We start from the raw sequence: 26,067 nt of genomic DNA, 5'->3' as shown, positions 1-26,067 counted from the left end.
CCCTCAGAAAACAGACTGACGTCGTCAGTGGTGTTCTTTTGAATTTCTGAATTCTGGGGCAGTTATGCAGGAACTGATAACTAATACACCAAGGCATCCACTCTGCTCAGTGCGGATCTGCTCGCCGAAGCCCAATCAGGGAACGGTGTGGAAGAAGGGGCATCTTGGGTCAAGGGCAGAGAGCCACGAAACTGAGCCATCTGGGGCGGGCGGCCCAGGAAGCGCGGGCACGTACGTTTAGATGCCATCTGGGGCAGGCAGCCCGCGGGACGCGGAGCTGGGCATCGGGAAAGGGGCCGAAGCCAGGCGTCCGGGGAAGGGTCTGTAGTCTGCAGGGGGTGCCGACCCCATGGGTCACCCCGGGCGGGCCCAGGGGACGGGCCGTGAGCTTCCACACAAAAGAATCCTTTTCTCCGAGCTCCCAGCGTCTCGGTGCAACAGCACGGGGCCCAGCCACTCTGCAGAGGACCCTGCGGTCACCAGAAAGAGGAAGGTATTTGGGCATGGCAGCGAGCACCGTGGTGACAACTCCAGGAAGGTATCCCTTGCAAGAGCTGGGCTGCAGGGTCTAATATAAACGTGGAGAAAAGGCCATCGGCTGTGAGTTTGAAAACCACAAGAAGTCGCTCAGATCCTCCAAACGCTAGAATGCAGAATGGTTAGTTCGGCCCGCCCTGCCCGGACAGCTGCCGGTGGCACCAGAGACGCCGCGGAGGAACCCCAGCTGTCTGAGGTGGACCGAATCGAACTCAGCCAGAGAAAGGTCCAGGAGTCTCGTGTCTAAAGGCTTCCTTTGTTCGGCTGTGCTTCTGTTCTGGGCGGCACAATCCCTCTTAGGCTCTCCCCCAGCCTCGGGGACACTCAAAGAGCCCTTTCAGAGCTGGGCTTCCAAGAGGAAGTCTGTCCCGCGGGGGCCGGGAGACCTGAACCCTCGGGGCCACTGCTGGCCGAGCTGTCCCCCCTCCCCGCCCGGATCCCCCAGCGCTGTGGGCGCCCGGCCTCCCGCGCTGACGGGTCGGGGGCATCTCTGCACCAGCCGGGCCTCTCCCCACCCCCATCCCCCATCTCGACCGCACACCCTTCCCGGCAACTCCTTGAAGGAGCCGCTGACGCTAATTCTTCTCCAATCCGTCCTTGAGTCTGCTCCCAGCTCTCACTCTGTGAAGTCAACTACGGTCACGAAGGCCTCGGTCCTTAACGTATCCCCTGGTTCCTTCTATGGTCACCCAGCCTGAGGGAGGCAATTTTCTCAGTGCCCCTGGACCAAACTCTTTGCACCGTTCGGTGCCCCTCTCCCGCACTCCACATCGACCCGCGGGCAGTGCCTTCCAGGCACGTCTGCAGCTTGGCCCGTCCTCAGTGTTTGTGTGGCTGCTGTTCCCCGGGGCAGGCTGGCCGGCCCGCTCACCTTCACTGCCCTGGCCTCTCTGGGGTGCCCCCATCCTGCCCCACCACAGCCCATTCTCAAGGCGGCTGCCAAAGTGATCCTGTGGAAACACACATTGTGTCACGCTGCTCTTGTGTTCAAACTCCTCCTCCCATTGAAATAAAGCCCAAAGGTGGCCCCACGTGCTCTGGTCCCCAGCCGCCACCCTGCTTTCACTGCAGTCCTCTTTGCCCCTTGGTCATTCTATCACTTCTACGCTGGCATCCTTGCTGCTCAAGCTCCCAAGCATGTTCCCACCTCAGGATCCTTGCACATGCTGGGTGAGGTCTTGATGTGGCTCACTTGTTTATTTTGCTAGGACTCTGCTAAAAGGTCACCTTGTGATTCCTCTGCCACACAAATTAAAGTCTAATCCCCGCCCCCCGTGACTGTGCTCTCAAGTTCCTCAACAGCACTGTCACCACCTGGCATTCTCTCTCTGGGTTTGTGGCTGATGGCCTGTTGCCTCCCACTGAAAAAGGAAGCTTCTGGAGGACGGGCTCCCTGATTTGTTCTCCGCCCGCTCTCGCGTGTAGGGCGGTGCCCAGCATAGGTGAGATTTTTGACAAGTATGTGTTTAATGAATTAAGCAACGGAGGCGGTAAAGTAAGAGGCCAAGATTATGGTAGCAAGAGCGGGAGCCAGGACAAGGGGACAGGCGGGAGGGGCGTTGGAAAGTTTGAATCCCTGGGATTCTTATTTGCAGGCGTATGACTGACATCACCGACTCTGCAGGGGAGAGGCTGCAAGAAACAAGGAAGCTCAACTTCTTTTCCATTTACAACAATCTGGCTTATGTTCTACGGTTCTGTTTGTTTGTTTAATTTCAAACAACAGGGTCCCCGGATCCCACCGTCACCGCGCCCCGCCTTCCTGAGCGCGCTGCTGGGTACTCAGCCTCTGGGCCGTGGCGCCCACCCACCGCACCCACCGCACCCTCTCCAGAACAGAACTTTCTGGCCTGGCACTCCCGAGCTGCAGAAATGTCGATCCGGCAAATGCAACGGCATGACTGACTGCAGGAGTAGAGGAGAATCGTGTTTTTAGGGTGCATCATGAGAGGATAAGGAAATGCGAGCTTATCAGAAGTTATTCTGTGGTTAACACGATGCTCCCCACGTGGAATGCACCGTCAAAGCTAATGCCTTGAGGAAACGTGTCTTCGAGGGAGGAGACGGACACCTTCCACAGCGCACGAGGCTCTTCTTGAAATTCCAAGACTGGGAAGCATGTTGCGTGAGCTTCCGCCAGAAGGAATAAAACATTCTCCCGGGGCATATTGAATTAAAATCACGTTGCACCAGTAAATGAAGAAAAGAGAACGAACAGAATAATCCTGTCCACAGGGATCAGGACCTTTACGCTCCGTAACAAACTACAAGAGAGGCATGAAAATCAGCTTTCCTTTCTGGCAGGACACGCCCACGTTTAGTGGTCCATCACGGAGACAAGAGACATCGTTTTCGAATCTGGAATATGTGTAGAATCCTGACCTCTGGCAGCGAGGGGCAGCCATACAGGGTTCTCTAGTGTGCACAATCTAGAGCTTCCTGAAATAACAACACTTTGTTTTTCTAGTTTATTTTCAAGTGGACGAGACTGAAACGGACAGCCTTTATTAAGTGATACACAGATCATTTGTTCGTTCGTTGTTGGGAGACCACAAAATAAGACGGGATTTTCCTTCCCTTTTTTAAAACAGGCTTTCCAAATTAAAAAAGCATACCATTTTATAAAAACATTTCACAGGACATAAAATTGTGAAACAAAAAATTAAGACGATTTTCAAGCTCCCAAGTGAATTCATTTACTGACTAGGCACGTTGGTGAGTTGACAATTCGTAAGCAGTCCACAACTTGAAGGAAAGTCCCTGAAAGAGAGGAAAATGAAATATATTTGTGGACATCAAGAAACTAATAATTATCTACGCTCTGCTGGGGGTGGTGGGATTTAGGCAGAGGAAGCAGGCAAGCTGAAACTTTGGAGAAATAAGGATGTTAATGGAAGACGAGGCAAAACAAAATAACAGAAATTTAAGAACATAAAATATTTGTGTTTAGTAAGGCAGATGAATGGTTAACCAGTATGGTGAGAATCAAAATAGTCTCCAACGCGACATTTATGGGTCTGATTTCAGAATGGCAATGCCTTGTTTTACATGGAACTCTAATACCAAAATGTGACACGGGTCCCCACAGGAACACACTGACGGGACAGTCCTTGACTTCGTGTCATCTGAGATGAGACCCAACTTTCAGAAATATTTACAAGTTTTTCATTAACGCCAAAGAATATATTTTGATGTGCTATATATTACACAACCATGATATCAAACAAACCCAGTGGCAATCGAGAGGGAACGAAAGCCACCCAGTCACAACGGAGAAGTGGCCGTCACTCTACTCCACAGCTCTGATCACACACGTCTGGCCCCAGGGACCCGTCACCACCACACTGTTTGCTCTTGGTGCCCTATGACCTGGTCCTTCCCAGCGCTCCAACATCCCCCATTGCTCTGCCGGCTCGGGCACCTGCTCACGTGCCCACGTGGGGTCACCAACGTCCGCCTTCCCGCCTGCACCAGCCCGTTAACACCCGACATTCTTCTCCCTGCTTCGAGATCTCAACTGAGCTCTAGAAAGCTCCATGCAGGTGTCCCCTTCTCTGTGGAATCTCTGCCTCCTCGCCCTCCCTCACAGAGTTCACCACAGTTTCCTCTGCACGGCCTCTGCCTTCGCAGAGCCTGTTATTACTGCGTGGGGCCAGGGACGGTGAGCCACACGGGCCACCTGCACGTGCTACGACTGACCAGGGCAAACCGGATTTGAAGGCTAATGCTGCACAGGGTAAACATCGAAGGCAGTAGGTCTATCGGCTAGGGTGTGGTCTGGTTAATCACTATTTCCTGAATCGAGTGCCAGCAGCCAGTACTCTCAGAGCGAATGGAAAAAAGGGTTCTTTTGGCAAAAAGGGAGAGGGAAGATCCCGACGTACTGTCAGGATCTGGGAAAGTAGGGAACAGGGAAAGGTGGGCGAGGACACTTCAAGGTACCCTCGTGGGCCCCCCAGACCGCGGGCGGCCCTCGGAGCCAATCTGCTCAGGCTGGGCAGCGGGAGGAGGCCCACAGCCTCACTTGTCCGCACAGGGATCCAACCCACGGCATGCCAGTCGCCATGCTGGGCGTCAGAGACCCTTTCAAACCCATTTTGAGTAGAGGAGTTTTCCGTGCTAATGGTTGTATACGGTAAGAACGCATGTGGCAGTCGGAGTTCAAGTTTCCCTCGGAAAAGCATAATCAGGGACACCATTACGTCCGTAGAGAACCACGCAGTAATATTCCTAAAATATGCAAAGACTTAACGAACCTGGCTCAGAAATTCACTCTCAAAGACGTATACAAACGTGCACGATAACAGAAATGCAGGGCTCTGCTTTCTAGCACTGTCTTTAGTGGGCGTAAAATACGGGAGGTGAACTGCACGTCTGTCAATACTTGTTTAAATTAGAATAGTTAGTTCATATATATACCATTCAGGCAATGGAGAGAAAAAGGCAGCTTTACAGTATAAATGACAGAAAATGAATTCTAAGCTATACTCTAAAGTGAGATGAGGGAGGTAGAAAACAGCGTACTGTTCTGTATGTAAAAAAGCAACAATTAGAAAAGAAACCTATGCTTTGCTTACGCACAGACTATCTCTGGAAAAATGGACAAATACACAAAAAACCATGCAAACAGGTGGGTGTTTGGGGTACGGGCGGGAAAGAAGATCAACTTTCCATTCTATCCTTCGGAATTTTAGATTTTGTACCAAGCACATGGAGTACCTATTAAATACAGGACATATTTTGGTTTCCCGACTTCGCATTTCCCACTGAAAAAGCCAGTGGTCACAGGAGTTACTTAATCTCATTTTCACCGAGAAAGCAAACTCTTAAGAGTGCAAAGCGCTCAGTGCTGGTGTTTGAAAAGGCACAGGGTCGTCCGCTCCCCCCACTCACTCGCTCGCTCCTTGTGGAGCATGTCAGCGGCTCCTGCCGTGTGCCAGGGACCACGCTGGCACCTGGATGAAAAGTCAAACAAGACACGCCTCCGTGTTTGCGGGAAGACAGATGCATCAACAAACAGGACAGAGACCCAGCTCTGGGAGCCCCGCTCACGTCACAAGGGCTTCTGCGCCTGCTCACTTAGTCGGTCTCCCCTTTTAGTGGCCTGTCAGGTACGAGGGACCTTCTGAGGTAGCAGACAGGGGACGTAAGGCCTGGATCTTGCCAGTAGTGGTCAAAAGATACTTTTATGTATCTAGATCTACATCTGAATGATGTAGATGATTAAAACCTGTTTAGGGGCACCTGGGTGGCTCAGTCGGTTAAGCGTCCCACTTGGGCTCAGGTCATGATCTCGCAGTTCATGAGTTCGAGCCCCGTGTTGGGCTCTGGGCTGACAGCTCGGAGCCTGCAGCCTGCTTCGGCTTCTGTGTCTCCCTCTCTCTCTGCCCTTCCTCTGCTTCACTCGGTCTCTCTGTCTCTCTCAAAAATAAACATGAAACAAAATATATTTTTTAAACCTGTTAAATTCTCTGCAAATGGAAGGGTGACTGACTCCGCCCGGTGAGACCAAGGACATCCTGTCCGGTCTCCCGTGCTGTGGAGACACTGTGCCGCCTCAATTCATCAGGTTCGCTCGTGTATCTGACTGCTTGTTCACCTGCCACTTCGTGGGCACAAGACATGGTCCATACATGAAAGATGTTTCTATGCCGGTCGGAGGGTGGGTGGAAAGGAAAGTGAACAGCCCCTCGAGGGACACTGTTTTGCAGAATTCGGGCAGCTACAAGGGTTCTCCACCCCCAGGGATCCCACACCCGGGCCTGATGTGGCGACCGTGTGCCAAGGAGGCTTCCCCGGCAAGGCCAAGCTTCACGGTTCACTTCAAAGTTGGACAGACCCTAACGACTAGCTGTGCCAAGAGCTGGGTGAGAGGGAGGGGCGAGGAAATGTGACTCAGGCAGAGGAGGACAGGAAAGCACTGTGAGGGATGTTCAGTAGCAAGGCTGGAGCAGGGTGGGGTGGGGCGGGGTGGAGTGGAGAGCAGTGCTGGAGCAGGGCAGGGAGGGGTAGAGAGCCTGCTGGAGCAGCCCGGAGGCAGGACCAAGATGGGGCCGGGCTTTGTGTTCAGAGCCAGGGATCTGAGCTTTACCCTGAAAGCCACGGGAGCCACTGAGGGGCTCATCACACAAAGATCTGAAAAACAATTTCAGGACTAGGTGCTCATCACTGAAACAGAATCCCACTGAGAATCTAATCAGTGGGATTAGACAAGAGGAGGACGCAAGTCAGACTAGGAAATGTCCTACAACCCGTCTCAGAGATGGAAACAGAATCAAGACAAGGTAGATTTTGTTATTTCAAACACAATGATGGTTTTATTTTTCCCTTTCTATCTGTGTAAGACATTGACGGATATAAGCAGTAGACATTATTTGCATAGAAAGTAACAAACTTTGTTATTTATATTCACGACCTAAATCGTATCAAGTGGCTTACGTTTTGGTTACTTCGACTTCTGATTACATTTTTATTTTTTTCTCCAAATCATTCGGTTTAGACTCTGGGATTCGTGTCTCTGTACACACTGGCCAGAGCAGAGTCACTGTCTAATTGTGAGTGAAACCAATGAGCTAGACTGTCTGAATTGTAATACTATTGACACGAGCGGGTGTTTTGTTTGCTCTCTGCTAACTCCTCCTAACCACCCCTGACACTGTGTGTTAGGAATCCTACTGACCCCCCGACCACTCTTCCCTATTCATGGTCTTCCTAATAAGCCCTTACTCTGCGGAGAAGAGGTCGAGGATGAAAGGTAGGGCCCTGTGTTTGAGACAGTGTGTCCGGGTATCAGATCGACAGCCCGTGCAAACAGGTTCCTACAAAGCTCTTGCTGGAACGGAGATGCCCGAGGCACTCTCTCCGCCTCGGGGGCTGGAGCAGGGCAAGTTTGGAGATGAGGAGGATATTATTACTGAAAATGGGGTCAGCGTGTCTAAGCTTCTTAGCAGGAACCGCGAGGCCCTTCGCCACGCGTCTCGTGCCTACCCAGACGGCATCGCCTGCTGCTTTCTCTGATTGCCCGACGTAACTGATTTCCTAGATAATCGTGCTTTTTCATAGCTCCGAGTACTTACATAAGGCAACAAGCAAGAGCAAATACTTATGTTAGTGTCGCGCACGTTTCTTGTCCTTATACAGCGACACTGAGGTGGGTGTCTCATTACTGTGCCATTTTATGGGTGGGGAAACTGCCACTGCAGCCACAGTCGAGAGAGGTTTAGTAACCTAACCAAGGTCATAAAGCCGGTAGATGACGGAGCTGGGACCGGAGTGCTTCCAAGAACCCCTTCCCCCATGTGGTCAGGTTCTCTGTTCCTGGTGCTAATTCCCCTGCTGGCACCCGCCCCACCTCCACCCACCCACCTAACAGGAGCGTCTCTCTTCCACACGCCTGCCTCTGTCCTACCGACACCCTCCTCGACCATCTCCCCCGTCGGCTGTTGCGTCTTTGGGGACGGGACGATGTCCCACAGCACAGTGTCTGCAGCACAGCAGAGGTTGGGTCAGTGGACCTGAATGAATACTGATAGCGGATCAACAAGGCATCTCCTGAATATAAGAAGATTCAGAGCCTAAACGCAGTCAAGGAAATTTCCCAGGAGGGAATCTGGGGCAGAGGTGGAAGACAGCCAGAGCGGGGAGTACTTCTCAATCACATCGAACTAATGCTCAGTGTTGTGGGAGTCACTTCCAGGGATACAAGGTAACATAAAGAGTAGCCCCTGCTCTTAAGCGGCCTTTAGTCCAACGGGGGAGTCAGTGCTCGTCCAGAGGCGCGACAGCGTGATGGCCACCAACAACACAGACTCTGGACAGGACGCGACGGTTCAACGTCGGCTCTACGCGTTGCAGGGTGTGTGAGCTGATGTGAGTGATTTCACCCCTAGAAGCTTAAGTGCCTTCCTTTGTAAAAAGGGGAGGACACTCACCTTCTCAGAGCTTTAAGGATTCAGTGAAATCACTTACTGACAGTGATAAGCTCGTGTGTGGTCACAACAGCAACTTGTAGCCAATCTGAGTCCTGTGACATCAACGCTGAAACGAAGAAGTACCAACCGGATTCAGAGAGGGCCGAGGGATGGTGGCCACAGAAGGGAGGGCACCAGGCCACGTCCCGGAGAACGGGCCTGGTTTCCGTGGGCGAAGGAGCGGGGGCCAGCACGTATGGTTACAGTCCACCCCTTCCATCGCCCTCCAAATTACTTGGAGGGGAGGAACAGGGAGAGAGAAGGCTTGGCAGGTACGTGCCAAGTACAGGAAGCCCTTGAGGCCAAGCAGGAGGCTTCTCGTCCGATAGCATTCCTGGTGGTTCCAGACCTTTCTGGCTCACAATCCCTTTTTACAGTCCAGGGGAGCTATGGGTTCTTTAAAAAAATGAAAATAAACATAAAATTGAACAATAATTCCTGAGACTTAGCTCTGAAGACGGGGTAAGCCTGGGGGTTTACCCTCTGGGGACCGATCTTTAATCCCTCACTTAATAAACCTACATTTATTATTCAGTGTGCTAATCCCCCCTCCAAAATTACTTAATATGGAAGGAAAGTAGTGACAACCTTCAGTGTAACACTACACATTGAAAAAAAAAATGTATTCTGTGTCACATTCCCTTTTTGTGCAAGAAAAGACTCTCTCCACCCCTCAGAAACCCAAACCCCAAAACCTTATTTTGGTCCATGAGACTAAAAAGAACTATTCTCTTCCTAACAGTAATTTGATTTCAGGCTAATTTTGGCCAGTGGAGGGGAAAAACGCTCAGCTATTTCCAATACTGATTAAATATTACACAATTCACAATTACACTTCACGTTACTGTATGACTTTCCAGGTTACAAAACACCCTTTAACATTCGCTCACTTAATTCTTAGTAACAACTATATGAGATAAGCGTCACTCTCATTGAGCTGCTGTCCCAAGGTACACAGGAAGGGGCAGAGCTCAGATACAAATACTTTTAAAAACATAAGACTCTCTGGGAATGTAAGAGCTTAAGTAGCAGTGTTTCTGATGGTTCAGAAAAACACAAGAATATGGTGAGACCAAAACTAACGATACATTTCCCTCACAGATCCCTAAATTTTTAAAAGAATTATGCAATTTCATAAAACATACTGTATAGTACTTATTTATAAAATAGTTTGTTTTGCAACATCAGAAAGGAAAATCACACACACAGAATCATACTTTCAGAAGCCCTAGGATACGTATTGTCAAAAATCTGCAGCCTATCAGTGTAATTTTTTGCCTGTAAATATATAGAGAGAACACAGTTTTTGTTTTTGTTTTTTTTTTCTTCAAATCGGGCTCGACACCCAGCATGGAGCCCAATGCAGGGCTTGAACTCACAACCTTGAGATCAAGACCTGAGCTGACGACAAGAGTCGGACGCTTAACCGACTGACCCACCCAGGTGTCCTGCCACACAGTCCGTTTTTAGAAAATAACACTGGGATCATATTATACATTAGGCTTGATAAACTGCTTTTCTTCCCTTAATAGTTTGGAAATTTTTTCATATGGTTGACTAAACGTATTTTTTTACCGAAGAAAGTAATCCAGATATTAATAAATAGTGGGACGACCGGTGTCTCTGCCTTGTGCATCACAACCAAAGCTGACTGCGTCTGACTTGTTTACGTTCAGGAAGCTTCTTTGCTGACCGGAGGAGTTAATTCGCGGTAATCACTAGTGCTGGTAATAGGAACCAGCATGGGATATTTTCCATGTGACTGTAGATAAGCATGAAATTGTCTTCATCTCCCGCAACACATCAAAATAATTGGAACAAAAGGCACGTACCTTTGTTTGCTCCCCGGGCACAACCGGTTCCTTTGACTTCCCAAGATGGCTGACATTTCCTAACAAACAAACAAACAAAAAAGGCCTTTTTACTCAAAGAGAAGGAAATCTCTTAAGAAATAAAAATTAAACATTTTATATAATCTACAATTAAAAAAAAACTTAACCCAAACGATTAAAAGAATAACTTTATTAAATATTTGTCAGTTTTAAGAAGTGCCCTCAATTACTAACCAAATAACGTATTACAAACCACTAGTTATGAGGTTTTACATTTGTTTAATAGGGAATAATTGGCCCCAATTAAACTGACTGAACTAAGGCTTTTTAGATTACTAAAACAAATTAAACTTTTTAAAATGAGAATTTAGGTGATCTTAAAACCTCTCTAAAATGGATAATGAAACTTGCTAAGTTGTAATCTCCCTGGTTTTATTAGTTATATTAAGATAAATTAAGTGAGATTAAAATCTTATTTGATTTATTTACCTTTGACAATGAAGACCGTTTAAGGGTTACACATCCTCAGCCTTGGCGAGTGCGACTCAATTAGTCAAGTCAGAGTGTCTTTAAAAGCTTTGTGCTTATTGCTTCCAGCATGGAGCGAGGTGTTCATTAAGGTACCAAAATTCTCATAAAAAATCCAAAGTTGCACTAGTGAAAAAACGCTCAACAAGATGAAAACTGATCACATGTTTTTCAGAAAATCAGTATAGTTATTTTAAAACCAGTTTTTAAACAAGATTTGGTTGTGCGTAGGTTTAACGTGTCACTCACGCAGCTTGATAACCATTTGGACTCTTTAAACAGCATTTAAATCTACGGTGAGTAGAGAATGGTACATTTAATTTTATACCATTTTTTAAGTAAGTTGTACAATGTTTAGTGTGAACCCTTTTATGACAAGCGTTGTTAAATGAACTCTTTCCCTGTTTACAACTATTTATGAAGGCCTTTTTAAATAAGCAAAACATGAAATTGTTAGCTCACACACACGAAATTTCTTTCAAAAGTTTATTTAGTATCAAGCAAGAGGAGACTTTGCTTAACACTACAGAACATTTCAAGACTTGAGTTACAAAAGAATACCACATTATTTGCACTTGTAATTGGCTTCCCTTTTTACGCATGTTGGCAAGAGAAAAAAAAAAAAAACTAGCATATGGCTGAAAGATAAAATAACTAAATTTCTATGGAAACCTTTAAAATGAAAGGTGAGGCTTATGTTAAAAGGATGGATTAACATATTTAGTAAACCTATTTTTTTGTTTAACACTAGTTAATCAAAGTTATTTTTTTTTCCTTTTGATGACCTATTTTTTTCATATACAGACTGGAAATAACAAAATTTTACATGTCTTTTTTTTTTTTTTCCTTTTTTCTGCCCAGGTTGATGTTTCAACAAAGTAGTTTTAAAGTTCCATCCATTCAGATTTTAAGCATTTTGATTTATTTAAAAAGGGATTGTTCATAGAAAAAAATTACTTTGAACAGTATACAGGACTGGTGGAGATTGGCTATTTCACAACATCAGACAGTACAATCAGTATCTGCCATATGGCTGGTCTCTGTAGACGCCCTTTGCTGTCCTCGCTGAAGGTGCCTTGTGTCTTGAGTTAGTCCAGTCCTCTTGCCCTAAAATCAGTAAGACGAATCACAATTAGATCACTGCCATGGATCCCGCTGGCTTCATTTTTCAGAATCTAACTTAACCCTTGAACCAACGGTAGCTGTCATATTGAAGACATATATCCCTGATGCACTAGGAAAAAACCAACGGTATTTACTTAAAAAAATCACAGACACAATGGAAAATGGTTGTCCCATTAACAAAACCTAACAGCATGGGAAGAAAAATGACTTTTGTGTCTCCAATGGCAACCGACTTCGCAAGAACTTGCCTTTGGGCCATTTAACCAAAGCTCACAAGCTCAAACAGCAAAGGGAACTGCCTTTGGCTAAACGTCAAGATACTTCTGAATGGGAAAGAGAATGGGAAGAGGATCACTTAAATTTCTTTCTTTCTTTCTTTTTAATGTTTATTTTTGAGACTGAGAGGCAGAGTGCGAGCGGGGGAGGGGCAGAGAGAGAGGGAGACACAGAATCCGAAGCGGGCTCCGGGCTCCGAGCCATCAGCACAAGGCCCGACGCGGGGCTCCGACCCACGAACCGGAGATTGTGACCAGAGCCGAGTCGGATGCTCAACCTACTGAGCCACCCAGGCGCCCCCACTTAGATTTCTTTCAACAGCAAAAACATAGAAAACGCAGATAAAAATGTGTGCAGGCAAAAGGAGACAAACACAAAGAGCAATGCGGGGATGGGGAGGGAAAGAGAATCGCCGACACCATGGCTCCCGGGCCCTTCCACGGAGAGTTCAGTGAAGGACAGTTGTGTTGGGTGGAATGCGAACGTCCCGACAATTCTTCCTGGATACGAAACACACCTAGTGACGGAATGTTCGTTGTGAGGCGTCACACCAGTGCCTCCATCCCAGACACGGGTCTGGAGTAACAAGAGGCATCCGTCATCTAGACCTCCTGAAACTAAACACCCGTTCAACCCCAGCACTTTCACCCAGTTGTCACAAGTCTCTGCCAGCAAATGGTTAACGTCTCTGCGGCAACGCACGGCAAGTGAAAAGCCATGTGTCCACTGAGACCAATTTAAAAAGGCTGTGAAGGAAAAACACTTAAAATGACCTCTTCTTTTGATACAAACATGCAATCAACGTCACTCCCTCAAGCTAACTTGCATCAATTTAAGCAGACAGCATCCAGCAAACCAAGGTATTTCTCTTAAGTGTTTGTTACAAATAACAAAAAAAAAAAAAAATCCAAGGTGAGGTCATCACAGCTTGGGGGCAGGTGATATAACAAAATGCACTTCAAAAGGAACACCGGAAAATGGTTTTTCAGTTCTGTTCAGAGAAATGTCAGAACATCCATTAACCAGAATCCTGATTCACTTGCGCTGGGTACCGGGCATTTTATCAGAGCTTTGCAACTGATTGAAGCTTCCTGTTCTCTGATCTCTTTGCCCTCCGGCAAAGGAGCTTCTTACCATCATTATGTTGCTGCCGCCAATTCTTTTAATTAAACCTGTCCTCCTCCCGCACACTGGGACTTGGGACACGGATTCTCCTGCATCTCTACCAGCTCCCACTGAATTCAGACGGGTTTAGCTGTCTCCCCGCAAGCTGGAGAGAGGGCCCGACGTCCTGTCCCTGGCTCAGCGCTTTGGGAACCTTTGTGGAAGGACTCCCACAGGGATGTTTTCAGAGCATTTGCGATCGGAGAGGAATTAAAATATGAAGATGGGGGTGGGAGAATCGTTTTAGAGCTGCAGACTCAATGACTTCATTTTCCTTTACTGTCAAGAAGCGAAGACACTTCAGAAAGCGCCACGCTTTCAAGTGTCTGCAGTTTGGCAAACGATCCCATAATTGAGAAAATCAGCACATGGCAATCAACCCAAACAGAAAATCTAAGTTGAGGATGTGAATCTATGCAATTTTCTATGAGTATTTGGTCCTCTTTAAATATTAAATTTAAATCTTAAAGGAGCTTCTGAAAATAGCTAGATATGTACAGACGAACGGAGAGGAAGCTGCTGTTTCGGTCAAAACGTCTTTATGAGGTACGTTCTCCTCCGTTAAGATCTTGAAGGTGTTTCTGGGACCATCCCCCCGCTCTGCTTCCGGTTCACTCTGGCCAGGTACTCACCGTAGGAATCGTACGTCTCTTCACTGAGTCCATGTCCATAATCATAGTAATCAGCACCACTGCAATGAACAAAACACGCAAGAAATAAAAACGTAAACAAAGATGAAAACGCAGGAGAAAATGACGTGGCTGTGAGTCTGAATCACATTCAGCGAAGTATTCTAAAACAGTTACCAGAGGTTTCCAACTTTAATGCCTCATAACTGTGTTTGACACTTGAGCCACAGCAAGTGGCCAGTGAGCACGGAGTGAGCGCCTCTTGCGCGTGACGGATACCAGACCGTCCTGGAGGAAGAGTCTGCAGAGACCGCGGGCCGGTCGCGGACAAGTGCAGCTGCCCCGTGCCTGGCGCCTCGCGGGTGCAGAGGGAGGAAAACCACGGGTTCTGTCCACCAGAAGGCAAGGACCTTCCTTCCTCTCTAGCTCCAACCTCCCAGAAAGCCCGATGCTGTGTGACCTGTGGGCTTTACAAGGCCCGAGACTCCAGGTTTCGTCTCCCCAGGACTATGCCGTCACGGTCAGGAAGTGGCTACCGATCAGGAGGCCGGCACGATGACCGTGTCGTGACAGGAGAGCAGGAGGGCTCCCTGCCATCCGGTGACGGCAGCCTCACCACGTGTGTGAGGATGAGGCCGAGCATCTTTTCAAAGCACAGGCGCGGCTGCGTTCTCACGTACAGCGTCCTTGAGAAAGCGGGGGTCGGAGGGAGCCCGTCACCAGGGCCATTCTGCTGCAGACGATGTAAAGGAGGCTACACGTACACAACATATTTCAATCAGGCATAATTTTTTATAGGAACAGACCTATGGAAAAATCTAGATTACTAACCCACGGCAGATATAAGCAGTTTACGACGCTATTTTGAGGATCCAAGGGGGAGCTCCCACTCACCCTCTCAGGCTGTCCGCTTTCCCACTCTACTTAATTTTGTAGGGAAACAATCGTCCTGAATTTGTTATCCTGGATTGTCATGGAAATAAACATTCTCATTATTCCAACCCCATGCAATCAAGTAAGAAGTTCTAATCAAAATGGAAAATGATCAGCTCAGCTGCTTAACACCTTAAGAAGTTGCAAGATGAATAATAAACTCCACGCTGTGAGTGTTGCCGAATGCCAGCTGCCGAGATCCCGTGGAGTCCTCACGGCAGCCCCCGAGGTGAGTACGACTGTCATACCCATTTTATAGCTAAGGATGCTGCAGATCTGAAAGCCAGGGCGCCGGCCTCAAGTCTCACAGAGAACAGACAGGTGACACGCTCGTTGGTCAAACCCACACCTGGCTCTCCTCCCCACGCTTCACTGTCAAGGTGAGCACTACCAGAGACTCATCGGCTCCCACGGCCGCAGCACAGCACGGCGATCCTAGGAGGAAGGGGTAAGCACGGGGGCGGGGGGGGGGGGCGCCCCTTTTTGCCTCAAGCGTGTGGGCAAGGGCCTTCACCTCTGCTCCGCCTTCTGCTAGAAATGTTCTTCTTTCCTCTCCTTCCAAGCTACCTGCTCCTCAGTCTTTAGCCACAATGTTACTTCCTTGGGGAACTTTCCCAATCTCCCAGAGTCAGCGTGGCTCCCCAGAGCAGCCCTGTCCTTGCTTCTCCCCCACCCCCGCCCCCAGCACAGACCCACTCTACACGAACGGAGTCCACGGAGGAGGTGCGCCCCCACCATCGGCTGCGTCGTGGTGGCTTCCTGGACAACGTTAATGCTCGAGCAGCTCTGAGCACCCGAGGGGGGAAGCCAAGGAAGGGGAAGGGAGAGGGAACAGAGAGGAGATGGCGGCAAGGGCCTTGCAGGCGGGGGAACGGCACACACGAGGCACGGATGCAAGAAACAGACTTCAAAATTTGAGTCTACAAGTACTTCCATCAGGGTCAAGAAGCACTGACCAAATGCCGAGCCTAGAATATTCCTCAGTATAAAATGCCTCCTCCATGTGCAAAATATAGGTCAGATCTTGTTCTCCTGGCTTACTCACATCCTCACGAGATAATTAAACACAGTGTCCCATACTGGTGATGACAGGAGCCTGCTGGCATGGAGATGGAACGTACGCTCTCTGGAATGTTCTGTGTTAAGCCCATGGTTTTTTCAAGCATTGCCCAGGAACAGGGCAGTCGCTCTTACAGCTGACCTATTATATACCAAGTGGCGATGTGTAATTTTTCTGAGGAATCGCGTGTGGCTACAGAGTTTTAAAAAAAGGTCTTCAGATGGAGAACTGGCACTCCGCGAGGGCGTGGCGTGGGAGGAAGGGCCTCTGATGAGTGAGACCCGGGCTGCACTGACCGCCTCTCTGCAGACATGATCTCACTGAACCTCCACAGAGTCGCCATCCTTGAACATGAAGCAGCTGAGGCACAGTGACGCTGAGCCACCAGGTCACACAGCTCAGAAGGGACAGCACCTACACTCGAAGCTCAGGTGCCAACGTCACCACGTGCTGAAGACCTATGCCAGGGGCGGGGGGCGGGCTGTGCGGTTCACCCAGACCTGCCCCGCTCCCTCCCCGAACGTCTCACTTGCCCCTCTGGGGTTTCCGTGACCCCTCCTTGCACCCGGAAATGTAAGTCAGGGTCCACGTGAAACTCACTGCCGTGTGATCGTGATGAATTACAACTGCTTTACTTGTCTGTCTGGCCTCAAATTCCCTCCCTCCCTTTCAACAGTTGCAATTTTCCTTCAGGGCAGCACACAGATCTACCAGGAGAGGGAAAGAAACAAGAGGGACTGGCTAAAAAAACATCAAAGAAACATTCACATTAAAAAAAAAAAATCCAGCAGAAACAAGAATGAAAGAAACGATATTGCTTTCCTCCCTCTTAAGGTTTTATAGCTTTAAATAGGAGAATTGCTTAAGTAGAATACTCTTTTTCATCTTGAGGACAGAAATTCAGAAAGGAACGCCCTGTTGAAATGTCAGTGTCAACGATGGGTCAAACATCTGAGTGTGAACCTGGGCGTCCACCTGCCGGGCTCCCGGCGTGGGGGGGCGTCCTGCTCACTGTCTCAGCACCCCCGACCATCAAGCCACGGGCCTGGTGTAGGTCCTGTGCGGACCCCGGGCAGCTGTGACATTCTTGATGGCTCATGCACTGCAGTCGGCCACAAAGTAGTCAAAATAACTTCTCATTTTGTTGGGGGAAAAAAAAAATTGGCTAATGTTTCGTGGAAAACAGCACTAAATTAAATGAACCTCGGTCCTCTTTCCAAAGGTCAGAAGTTACAGCAGAATGGCTCCTTAGACAAATAAAACCCTGATGTTCTTGAGAATTTTATCAGTCACACAAAGTGAATTACGTCTTCATAGAACTGCAAGAATTTTCTTTCCTGAGACAGGCCTCCACTGTTTAATGCGATGCTGTCGGTGACAGGCACTGAAGCTAATCAACATAGGAGTCGAGCAAGAGCTTTTTGACCAAACCAAGTCTTTATCAAATGGACTGAGCAGTAATGAACATCAGCGCAGACTGGAAATTTGTCTGTGAAGTGCCCTAACACCATTCAGCATAAAAAAAAAAAATGGGGGTGAAGAATGTTTCCCATGAACAGGAGGATAAGAGGTAGCATAATTTGGTCCAGCAATGGTTTGGTGATAAGACAATCTCAGTTTTGACAGGTGAAAACTTGAAACTGACATTTGCTATCATTTTGCCCAGTTTCTGATTATTTATTACAAGACTGTCGTCAAGCCAGGAAGCTGGGAGCAGCTGAGCCCCACTCTTATACCTGTCAGCTCCACCGAATTGCTCTGCCAGCACCTTATCTCGTGCACCTCAAATGTCTATTAACCAGAGATGTGTCCTAATTCCCAAGGATGAACTAAAAACCCAACATAAGGCAAAAGGGAAAAGACACTAAAAATCTCTTCATTTACGCATACAATAACATTAATAGTAGGTAAGAAAATACAGTAGGCCAAATACGCATCAACTCCCATCAAAAGGGATCCAGGGAAGCTGCTCCCTGAACAGGTCAAGAGTGGGCTTCCCTTGCTGGTCCTATGGCCACGTCTGCCCAAGCCCTTTATTCCCCGCTGTTCTACCCCGTCTCAGTGGTAGAGGGAAGTGTAGGTATGCAGCAGAATTCCTCGCTTTCCCAGAGGTTCTTGGTTTTACCAACCAGCGTATAGAACGCTCCCCCCGCCGAACCCCCCGCCAGCACACACGCTGGGAGAGAACACGGGGGTCAAGGAGCAAACTGTAGTACTGGGACCAAGTCTACGACTCCTGAGACCTTCTATTCTCCACGGACAGGGGTCCAAGAGGAGGACAGAACCTCTGTCCCCAGATCACCCTGTCTCTGTGGGATCAAGAAGGCAATCCTGACATTGATCTGTCCCGTCCTTTTAACCTCTTCAAGACTCTCCACCAATTTCTACTTTAAAGTCTCTGAAACCAACTTCATCAGGCCTCTTGCTGGTTTTTATGTCAGCTCGGGAAGCTCTCGACCACTAGGATGCTCTTATCCCCAGGACTCCTAAAGTCCTGCCCGCCTGCTGCTGTCCACCCTCAGCACCTACCCCACTCTGAAATTCTTCCCCCAGGGCCCCCTGGAATTCACAGCCCACCACTGGCAAAGCTGCCTATATAATCTCAGCCTCCTCTTGGAACACTCCTTCCTCACTGGAAACTTGATTCTCCTCTGCTGACAGTTATTTCCTGGGTTGTTTCCGGGCAGCCTTCTCCAGTTTTTATCTCCCACAGCTCATGTACCGTTGGGCCCAGAGGAAGGGGGAGCATCTTCCCTCTCCCAGTACCATTACGTTCCATTCCTCCATGCCCACACCTAACTCGGAATCTCCCAATAGCATCACTGTCCTAAGTCGTGGGGATTTCAGCAGATGGACAGAAGAGCCTTCCAACAAGCTGGTCTCTCAATTCCCTGGACGACTCTTGTCCATCCACCTTGTTCTAGGCTCTTTTAGCCATTAAAAGAGTCACGCCCTAGACTTGCCATTACCAATAACAGAAACCTTCCCCACCTCGCTCAGTGTCCTGTTCCCACTCTATGACGTCCTCTTTCCTGCTTCACCCAGTCCCTCCAGTACATCATCCTTTCACATCCATTGAAACCATCCTCCCCCACGACACCCCTTAAACCTTTCATCAAGGGAACCACCCAACCGCAAGTGGCTGAAGTCAATACTCAATTCTCAGTCCTTGTGCTTAAATGACTGCTCACCATCTGTTACAAGGGACCTCTTCCTTGACATCCTTTCTTTCCTTGGTTGTCAGGCTGCTGCATTTCCTGGTTTCCTTCCTGTGTCACTGGCTAGACCTCACCTGATGACCTGTCGGTTCCTCCTTTTCCTCAGACCTCTTCAAGTTGGAGAGTTCCAGACTTCAGACCTTGGTCCTCGTCTTCTTTATTGACCTAAACTCCCTTGTGATTTTGTCCAGTCTCTTGCTTTGTATACATCCTAAACAGCAAAAACTAGCCCCGATCTAAGAACCTCTCTTAAAGTTTACATTCAAGTGTTAACTGCCTACTCGACACCTCAACTTCAATGTCTAACAGACATCTCAAATTTAACAAGGCCCAGACTCCACTGGGCCTCTCATCTTATCCCTAAATCTGCTCCAGCCAAGCTCCCTAGATTTCAGCTGACAGCAGAGTTTCTTGTTTGCTCAGGTCAAAAAAAGTTTGTGGAGTCGTTCTTTTCACGGCTATTCCCTTTGCCTAGAATGCTCTTACCTCTGGACATCTGCATGGCTAACTTCACCTTTCTCAAGTCTCTGCTCAAATGACACTATGTCAACATGGTCCGTTCAGATCACGACTGCAATCTCCCTGTCTGGCAACTCTCATCCGTATCACTCTGCTCTACTTTTTTCTACAGCATTTGCCACTTTCTAACATACTATATACTTACTTATTATTTTTACTGTCTATGTCCTTTCGGTAGAATGGGACTGTGAGCTCTACAAGAGAGGGACTTGGGGCTGGTTTATTCAATGACATACCTCAAGCTCCCTGAGAATGACACCTAGTACAAGGTAGGAACTCAGTAAAGTTTGTTAATTGCGCTGACTGAATCGTAAGCAAATCATTGGAAAATTATGGCCAAGACAATACAAGAAAGACCAAGTGTTATTAGTGGATAAAGATGAACAAGAGGTCACTCCTCTTACCCCACTTCTCAAGGTGCAAGACGGAACGATTCAAAGGCACTTAATATTTTCTGGCTGTTGACTAAACTTGACAAATAGAATTAAAAGGAAACACTAAGCCCAAGTGTGGCTGTATACTTTTGAGCACTTCCTATGTGAGAGACACCATTCTGAAAAATGGAGATCCAGAAATAGGTAAGGTGTGATCTCTGCTCTCAAGAAACTAACCAAGATGAGCATGTATTTCCACAGAGTAGGGTGTAAGTGTGCATGAGCACAGAAGCGTGTCCAAGATACCTTGGGGTCAGAGTCTCAGGTTGTTGGGGGGTGAGAGGAAGGTACGAAGGTAACACATGACTGGCTGAGGGACTGAATGAGGAGGAAAGAAGCGACAGGTGAGTGGGGGTCAGACTACAAAGCGGTTCACGAACTCTCAAAAACGGGGAGTTAACTCTACTAGTTCACCTGGTATACACAGGGCACCGACAATGTGCACGTGTGTGTGCATGTATGCGTGTGCACAGATGTATACTCTTTTGCCCTTAACCTCATGACAAACTGACGAAGTGGATATTATTATATCTCCTTTATATACAATAAAATTGAAGGTCTGAGAAGTTAACTCAACTATCCAAGGATGAACAAGAACAAGCGAGGACCAAAGCCCTAAGTCAGGTCTGTCTGATGCCACAGCGGATGTTTATCCTACTCGAGCTGTTGCTCGGAGTGTGGAGGAGATCCTTCCAACAGGAAAGTAGTGAAAGTCTCTTAAATCACGACACTGCTTCTTTCCCTCATCTCATGTCACACGCACATCTCTCCTGGCACCTAACATGCCCTCCCACGTAAGTACTAACTTGTGTCTTTCTTCAACTTGTGAATTTTCTCTTTTACAAAATTCTCTTTGCCCCTTCATCCTTCTAGCTTTCCCACTCCGGTGACCCCAGTTTTGAAGTTCTGGGTCCCACCTCCCGTCTCCCTTTTTCTCCCATACTTGCTTGCTCTTTATCCTTTGCTGATACTTAATTTTTAAATTCCTGCCTCCCTAACTGGTTTGGCCTTTGTGGATTCCCAGTATTCGTCTCCATATGAAGATTTAATTACTTACTTTACAACCATCTTCTATTCTTTGGGCTCTGTTCTGTCAAAGTGTGGGTTTGTCAGTTTGTTGAGTCTGTTTTTTAAATGCTTAGTATATGCTGGATAGATAGGTGTTCATTTTCTGATTTGAGATTCTCAGTTTGCCTGTCTGCGGACACTACCTCTCGTTCAAAATAGCTTTCTTCTGGTGGTTGCGGAAAAGGGACAGAGTACGCTATTGGGTGGGATACGCAAGTGATTTGTTTCCCGTCCCTGGGCCTCCTGGTTGCCCTAAAGGGTGGTCCCGTCTGAGGTCTGGCTTTGCATGGCTCCCGCTGTAACCTGGGAATGAACACCACGACCGCACTGCTGAGCATCCCTGGTTAGAAACCAGGGCCAGACCAGCCTGGCTGTTCCAAATGCAGTCTTCGATCAATTCCCTTGGTGCCCCTGTTTACAGCCACTGACATGGTTTTACGTCTTCCTAAACCTCCCCACCATTACAGCACCCTTCTCTTCCATGGTGGGGGGGGGGGGGGGAGTGTTTCATTTGGTTTCCTCAAGGCTCTCGTTTCATCTGCTTTCCCTTCCACAATCTTTTGAAACTTGTTTCTGTCACTTCAGGGGATTCTGAACGGGGGCGGGGCGGGGGGGGGGCGATGGTGGAGCAGGTATGTGTTCTTAGTCCATCCTCTTGATTCAATCTTCCTGTCTCGTTTTAAATCCTTTTTGGTTTATAATGCATTATAGATTATCCCTTAATCCTCAAGGCCCTGTCTGAAGCAGACATATTATTTAATTTTACAGGTGAGAAAAATGAGGTCAAAGGATGGGAGCCATGTCTAACTCAACTGCTCCCTACAGTGCTGATCCTTCCCAGATCAGACAGGTAAGAGGAAGACTGATACGAACACGAGGGCTGAAGACCGTCCATGACTCACGCAAGAGTCTGTAATACGGACGTTGTGTTGCAGCAGTTGTGGCAATTTTCTGGGGTGGGAGGTGAATCTGGAATTCATCCCAGAATCATCTTCAGTGAATCTCTTCCAAAGTTTAATTAGTAAGTTCTGTGTTGTTTGAATTTAACATGAAAGGGCTGATGTTTTTCTGGATTATGTTGGCCCGTTCTTTTAAGATAAAATTTTATCTATAATCCTTTTGACAAAAATTAAAATTTTAGCAAACGTTTACGAAATGCTTATCATCTGGCAGGAAAAACTACTGGACTGAGCACACGTGGTCCAGACAGTAGCTCCGGACCGGCTGGCCTGGGCTAGTGTTTTCGCTCTACCTGGGAGCTTGTAATCCTTCTGCAACCATTAAGAATTTTTACAGATAAAGCAGAGTAAGTGAAAAGTAACATTTAAAATGAAATTGTGGGACTACTCTTGTTTTCCCAATATCACAGATAACTGAAAGACTTGAAATTCCTTCAGGGTAATTGGCTAAAAAATTTCCAATCTGCTTTCAGTAAGAGCCTTACTTCTCTAATAGTTCTTTAATAAGATTTCAGAACATTTCCTCAGGAAGGTGCCGAATAAATAAGTCTCCGCACTGGGCTGCACCGGTCGGATGGCAGAACGGCAGCCAAGGTCTGGTCGTGGGCCCACCGGTTTGCTACATCCGGGCCTCCCCCTGATGCCTGGTCACGACCGCCCCTCCTGGGGGCTGCTCCCCAAACGGAGCTAGCTTCCTCCAAGACGGGAGAGATGGGGGTAAGGGCACTTCATTCCTGTCTTCCGGGTTTTGCAAATCGTGTTCAGATCTAAACGCAAGGCTGTTAATCCTTTGTCCCTCTTCCCCTGAGGATTGCAAATCTGGACGAGGCAGCTTTGATGTGGGAGGAAGGCCAGGGCCAGCCCCTCTTCGTAGGCCACCCCTGGCTTCACAGCACCTCATGTGTGATGGGCACGCAGGGAACACACTTCTGCCCTCAGGGAGCTGACGGCGTGAGGACAATTCAGTGGACCAAAGGGCTGCACGAGGGTTAAAGGGCCCTCGATAACTAGCTTCCTACGCTTGCCGCTGGGGGTGGCTCTCGCCCCGCGCTCTCCCAGAGCCCTAGTATATGCATCCTGCGTGTGCAAACCGGCCTAGAGCGGTGGTGTTCCAAGTGTGGCCTGGGCACTCCTGAGAGCCCCTGCCATCAATCACGGGTCTGAGCCCCACATCGGGGTCTGCGCTGGTGGCGCGGAGTCTGCTTGGGATTCTGTCTCTCCTTCTCTCTGCCTCTCCCCTGCTGGGACTCTCTCTCAAGATAAATACATAAACTTAAAAAACATTTTTTTTTAAAAAGTATGTTCGTTGAAACATGTCCTTGATGAAGCAGTACAGATTACTAATTTTAATAGATCTCCACTATTATTCTGCATGATGAAACAGAAGGGTGCTTACGGGAGGTCGGTGGCTGGCTGGGGCGTGGGGGTGACCTCGGGCTTTCTCGCGGCACAGCTTTCCACTTGAAAGAATCAAGTGCAGACAGACTATGGTTACTCCGACGCACGTATGTGGCAGACACGTTCTCAGAGATGAACGAAGTGAGCCTGTCTCTTCAGGAAAAACTGACAGCATTTGTTACCGATGACTCAATTCAAGCTTTCAGGTATGCGCTGCAATTTTGGAAAGTTAGTACTGACCACTGTGAACGGATAATAAGGCAGTACTTCTAGAGAGACCTCTCTGTTGAGACCGGTGGTGGTGGCAACAGATACGGCTCTTTCATACTGCCCAGGGAAATGCGTCACAGGACCGTGAAAACACGCACGTCCCAGCGAACCAGTGTTTTTCGTATGACCTAGGTCCGATGTTTCCAAACCCACCAAATGGAAGACGGACCAAGGCGTTTCAATGAGACAGAGTATGACAAGTTTACTGATGTGGTTTCAGAATCCACGCTGCAGCTAACCTTTAGGAAACTACCACTTGCCAAGTTTCGGTGGAGTCATCAAAGAACACCCACAGTTAGGTGCAAAGCTGTCAAAATTCTTTTCTTTTCCACCTGCGTATTTGTGGTTCCAACTTCTTCAACCCAAACAACATGTCCCATCAGACTGAACACAGAGGCAGAGAGAAGAATCTAGCTAGCTCCCACGAAGCTGGACATTAAAGAGATTTGCAAAAATATAAAACAATACTGTTTTTGTTTTGGAAAGTAGTCATTTTCCATAAAAACAGATTTTTTTTATGTTAACATGCAATGAGTTGGCTACTGTCACGTATTTCATGATTCATAACTATCTTTAAAGTTTCTGTTTTTAATTTCACATGCGGTAAATGTTGGCAGATACAAGCCATACACACCAGACGGCTTCGTGGCCCTTACAATAAAGGACAGAGGAGTTCTGAGACCGAAGGCTTTAAGCCCGGGCACAGGCCACCTGCCTGCAGGAAGTGTGTGAGAGCACAGTGACTCCTACACACTGGCCTGAAGAATGATTCTTTGATCTGGAACAATGTCTCACCGTCCACCCGGTGACGGGGGAGGAAGAAGGGCTCACTCACAGAACTAGCCTGCGGACAGAGCCCCGTGTCACAGCCGCCCGGCCCCAGGTCTCACACATACCAGGACCAAAAACCGCCGTTTCTGGCAAGATAGGGAAAAGAGTCAGGGGAAACTTAAACTTCGTATAAGCAGGACAGATGCGTAGACCTCCCCAGATCCATCAGGCACAGATCTAACGCGGGGACAGTTTCAATTTCCTCACGGTACGTGTCACTTTCCAGTGCCCAGAATGCAAGAAAACAGAAGTAAAAAGGTTTGAAATAACGAGTTCTCTTTAGGAATTAGAAAAATTATATCCATTTGCCAATAACTGGACTATTTAAATGCTCAGCTTAAATAGCCAGATATAATTTACGGTTTAACCAGGGAACCTATTTCTCTGAGAGCAACTTCCAGTAATTCTTTTAGCACGAAAATTTAAGGTCTGATTTTTGGAATTCCAGACCTTTCGAAGTTGATATTGTTAACCTGATGTTAGATGTTCCATTGCTCAGGAGAGGACCCGTCGCAAGGCTGATAGGGGAGGGAAAACAAAGGCAGATTTAAGATGTGGTGTATACGTACAATGGAATACTACCCGGTGATGAAAAATGAAATCTTGCCATTAACTAGAAGGTATTATGCTAAGTGAAATTAGTCAGAGGAAGAAAGATATCCTATGATTTCACTCATGTGGAATTTGAGAAACTTAACAGATGAACATAGGGGAAGGGAAGGAAAAATAAAGTAAAAACACAGGGAGGCAAACCATAAGAGACTCTTAGATACAGAGAACAAAGTGAGGGTTGCTGCAGGGGAGGGGGGCCGGGGGATGGGCTAAATGGGTGACGGGCATTAAGGAGGACACTCGGGATGAGCACTGGATGTTCCACGTAAGTGATGAATCACTTGGTTCTACTCCTGAAGCCAAGACTACACTGCATGCTAACTAACTTGAGAATAAAAAAAATAAAATAATTTTGCCATGTTTCTTAAGCTCAGAAATAAGATTTGGTAAAAAGAGTAAGTGGAAAAAGGGGTTTAAAAAACTGTGGGGAATTATTCGTGGTCTCTGTTCAAATGATTAAGAGTTAACAGAAATTTCAATTTACAGTAGAATCCTATTTTAAAAATGGGTCAAAACCATAAACATTTTAAGAACTGTAACTGAAAAGTTTGTCTCCTATTGTTTTCAGAGACAAAAGAGGATTTTAAAATGGCAGATGAGAAAACAGAACTTTTTCTTCTTTACGAATAAATTGATAGTGAACCGGTTACCTTTAAGTACGCGCCAGTCATCTGGTTTTGTCGAAGGGAGGCTACCGCAGTCTG

The 26,067-nt window shown here is 47.6% G+C and overlaps 1 protein-coding gene and 1 long non-coding RNA gene across 7 annotated transcripts in view; one reads left to right on the top strand and one right to left on the bottom strand.

The window, feature by feature from the left end:
• Positions 1–3,026: 3,026 nt before the first annotated feature.
• Positions 3,027–26,067, bottom strand: part of KHDRBS3 (KH RNA binding domain containing, signal transduction associated 3) — a 189,386-nt gene continuing 166,345 nt past the window's right edge. The window contains exons 8-11 of one of the 2 annotated variants that reach the window (XR_006198064.1): positions 14,065–14,123; positions 11,825–11,974; positions 10,340–10,398; positions 3,027–3,297 (exon numbers count right to left, since the gene is read on the bottom strand). Coding sequence is in view for 1 of the 2 variants with exons in the window: in XM_042923128.1 (XP_042779062.1) it covers positions 11,883–11,974; positions 14,065–14,123 (151 nt within the window). In the remaining variant the exon portion in view is untranslated. Of the gene's footprint in view, positions 3,298–10,339; positions 10,399–11,336; positions 11,975–14,064; positions 14,124–26,067 lie in introns of those variants that run through there. The other variant, XM_042923128.1, reaches the window with a different exon arrangement.
• Positions 13,143–26,019, top strand: LOC122210456. Of its 5 annotated transcripts, XR_006198066.1 has the most exons (7): positions 13,143–15,223; positions 15,375–15,442; positions 20,783–21,019; positions 22,062–22,143; positions 22,467–22,599; positions 23,706–23,856; positions 24,053–24,397. It is a non-coding gene; the product is annotated as an uncharacterized LOC122210456 (long non-coding RNA). The 5 variants fall into 5 exon arrangements; XR_006198069.1 differs by lacking the exons at positions 15,375–15,442; positions 24,053–24,397 and adding an exon at positions 25,932–26,019; XR_006198065.1 differs by lacking the exon at positions 15,375–15,442.

This window comes from Panthera leo, chromosome F2 (assembly GCF_018350215.1).
Source record: "Panthera leo isolate Ple1 chromosome F2, P.leo_Ple1_pat1.1, whole genome shotgun sequence".
NCBI lineage: Eukaryota > Metazoa > Chordata > Mammalia > Carnivora > Felidae > Panthera > Panthera leo.
The sequence above is the reverse complement of the archived record's forward strand: the minus strand, read 5'-3'. Positions and strand labels throughout refer to the sequence as shown.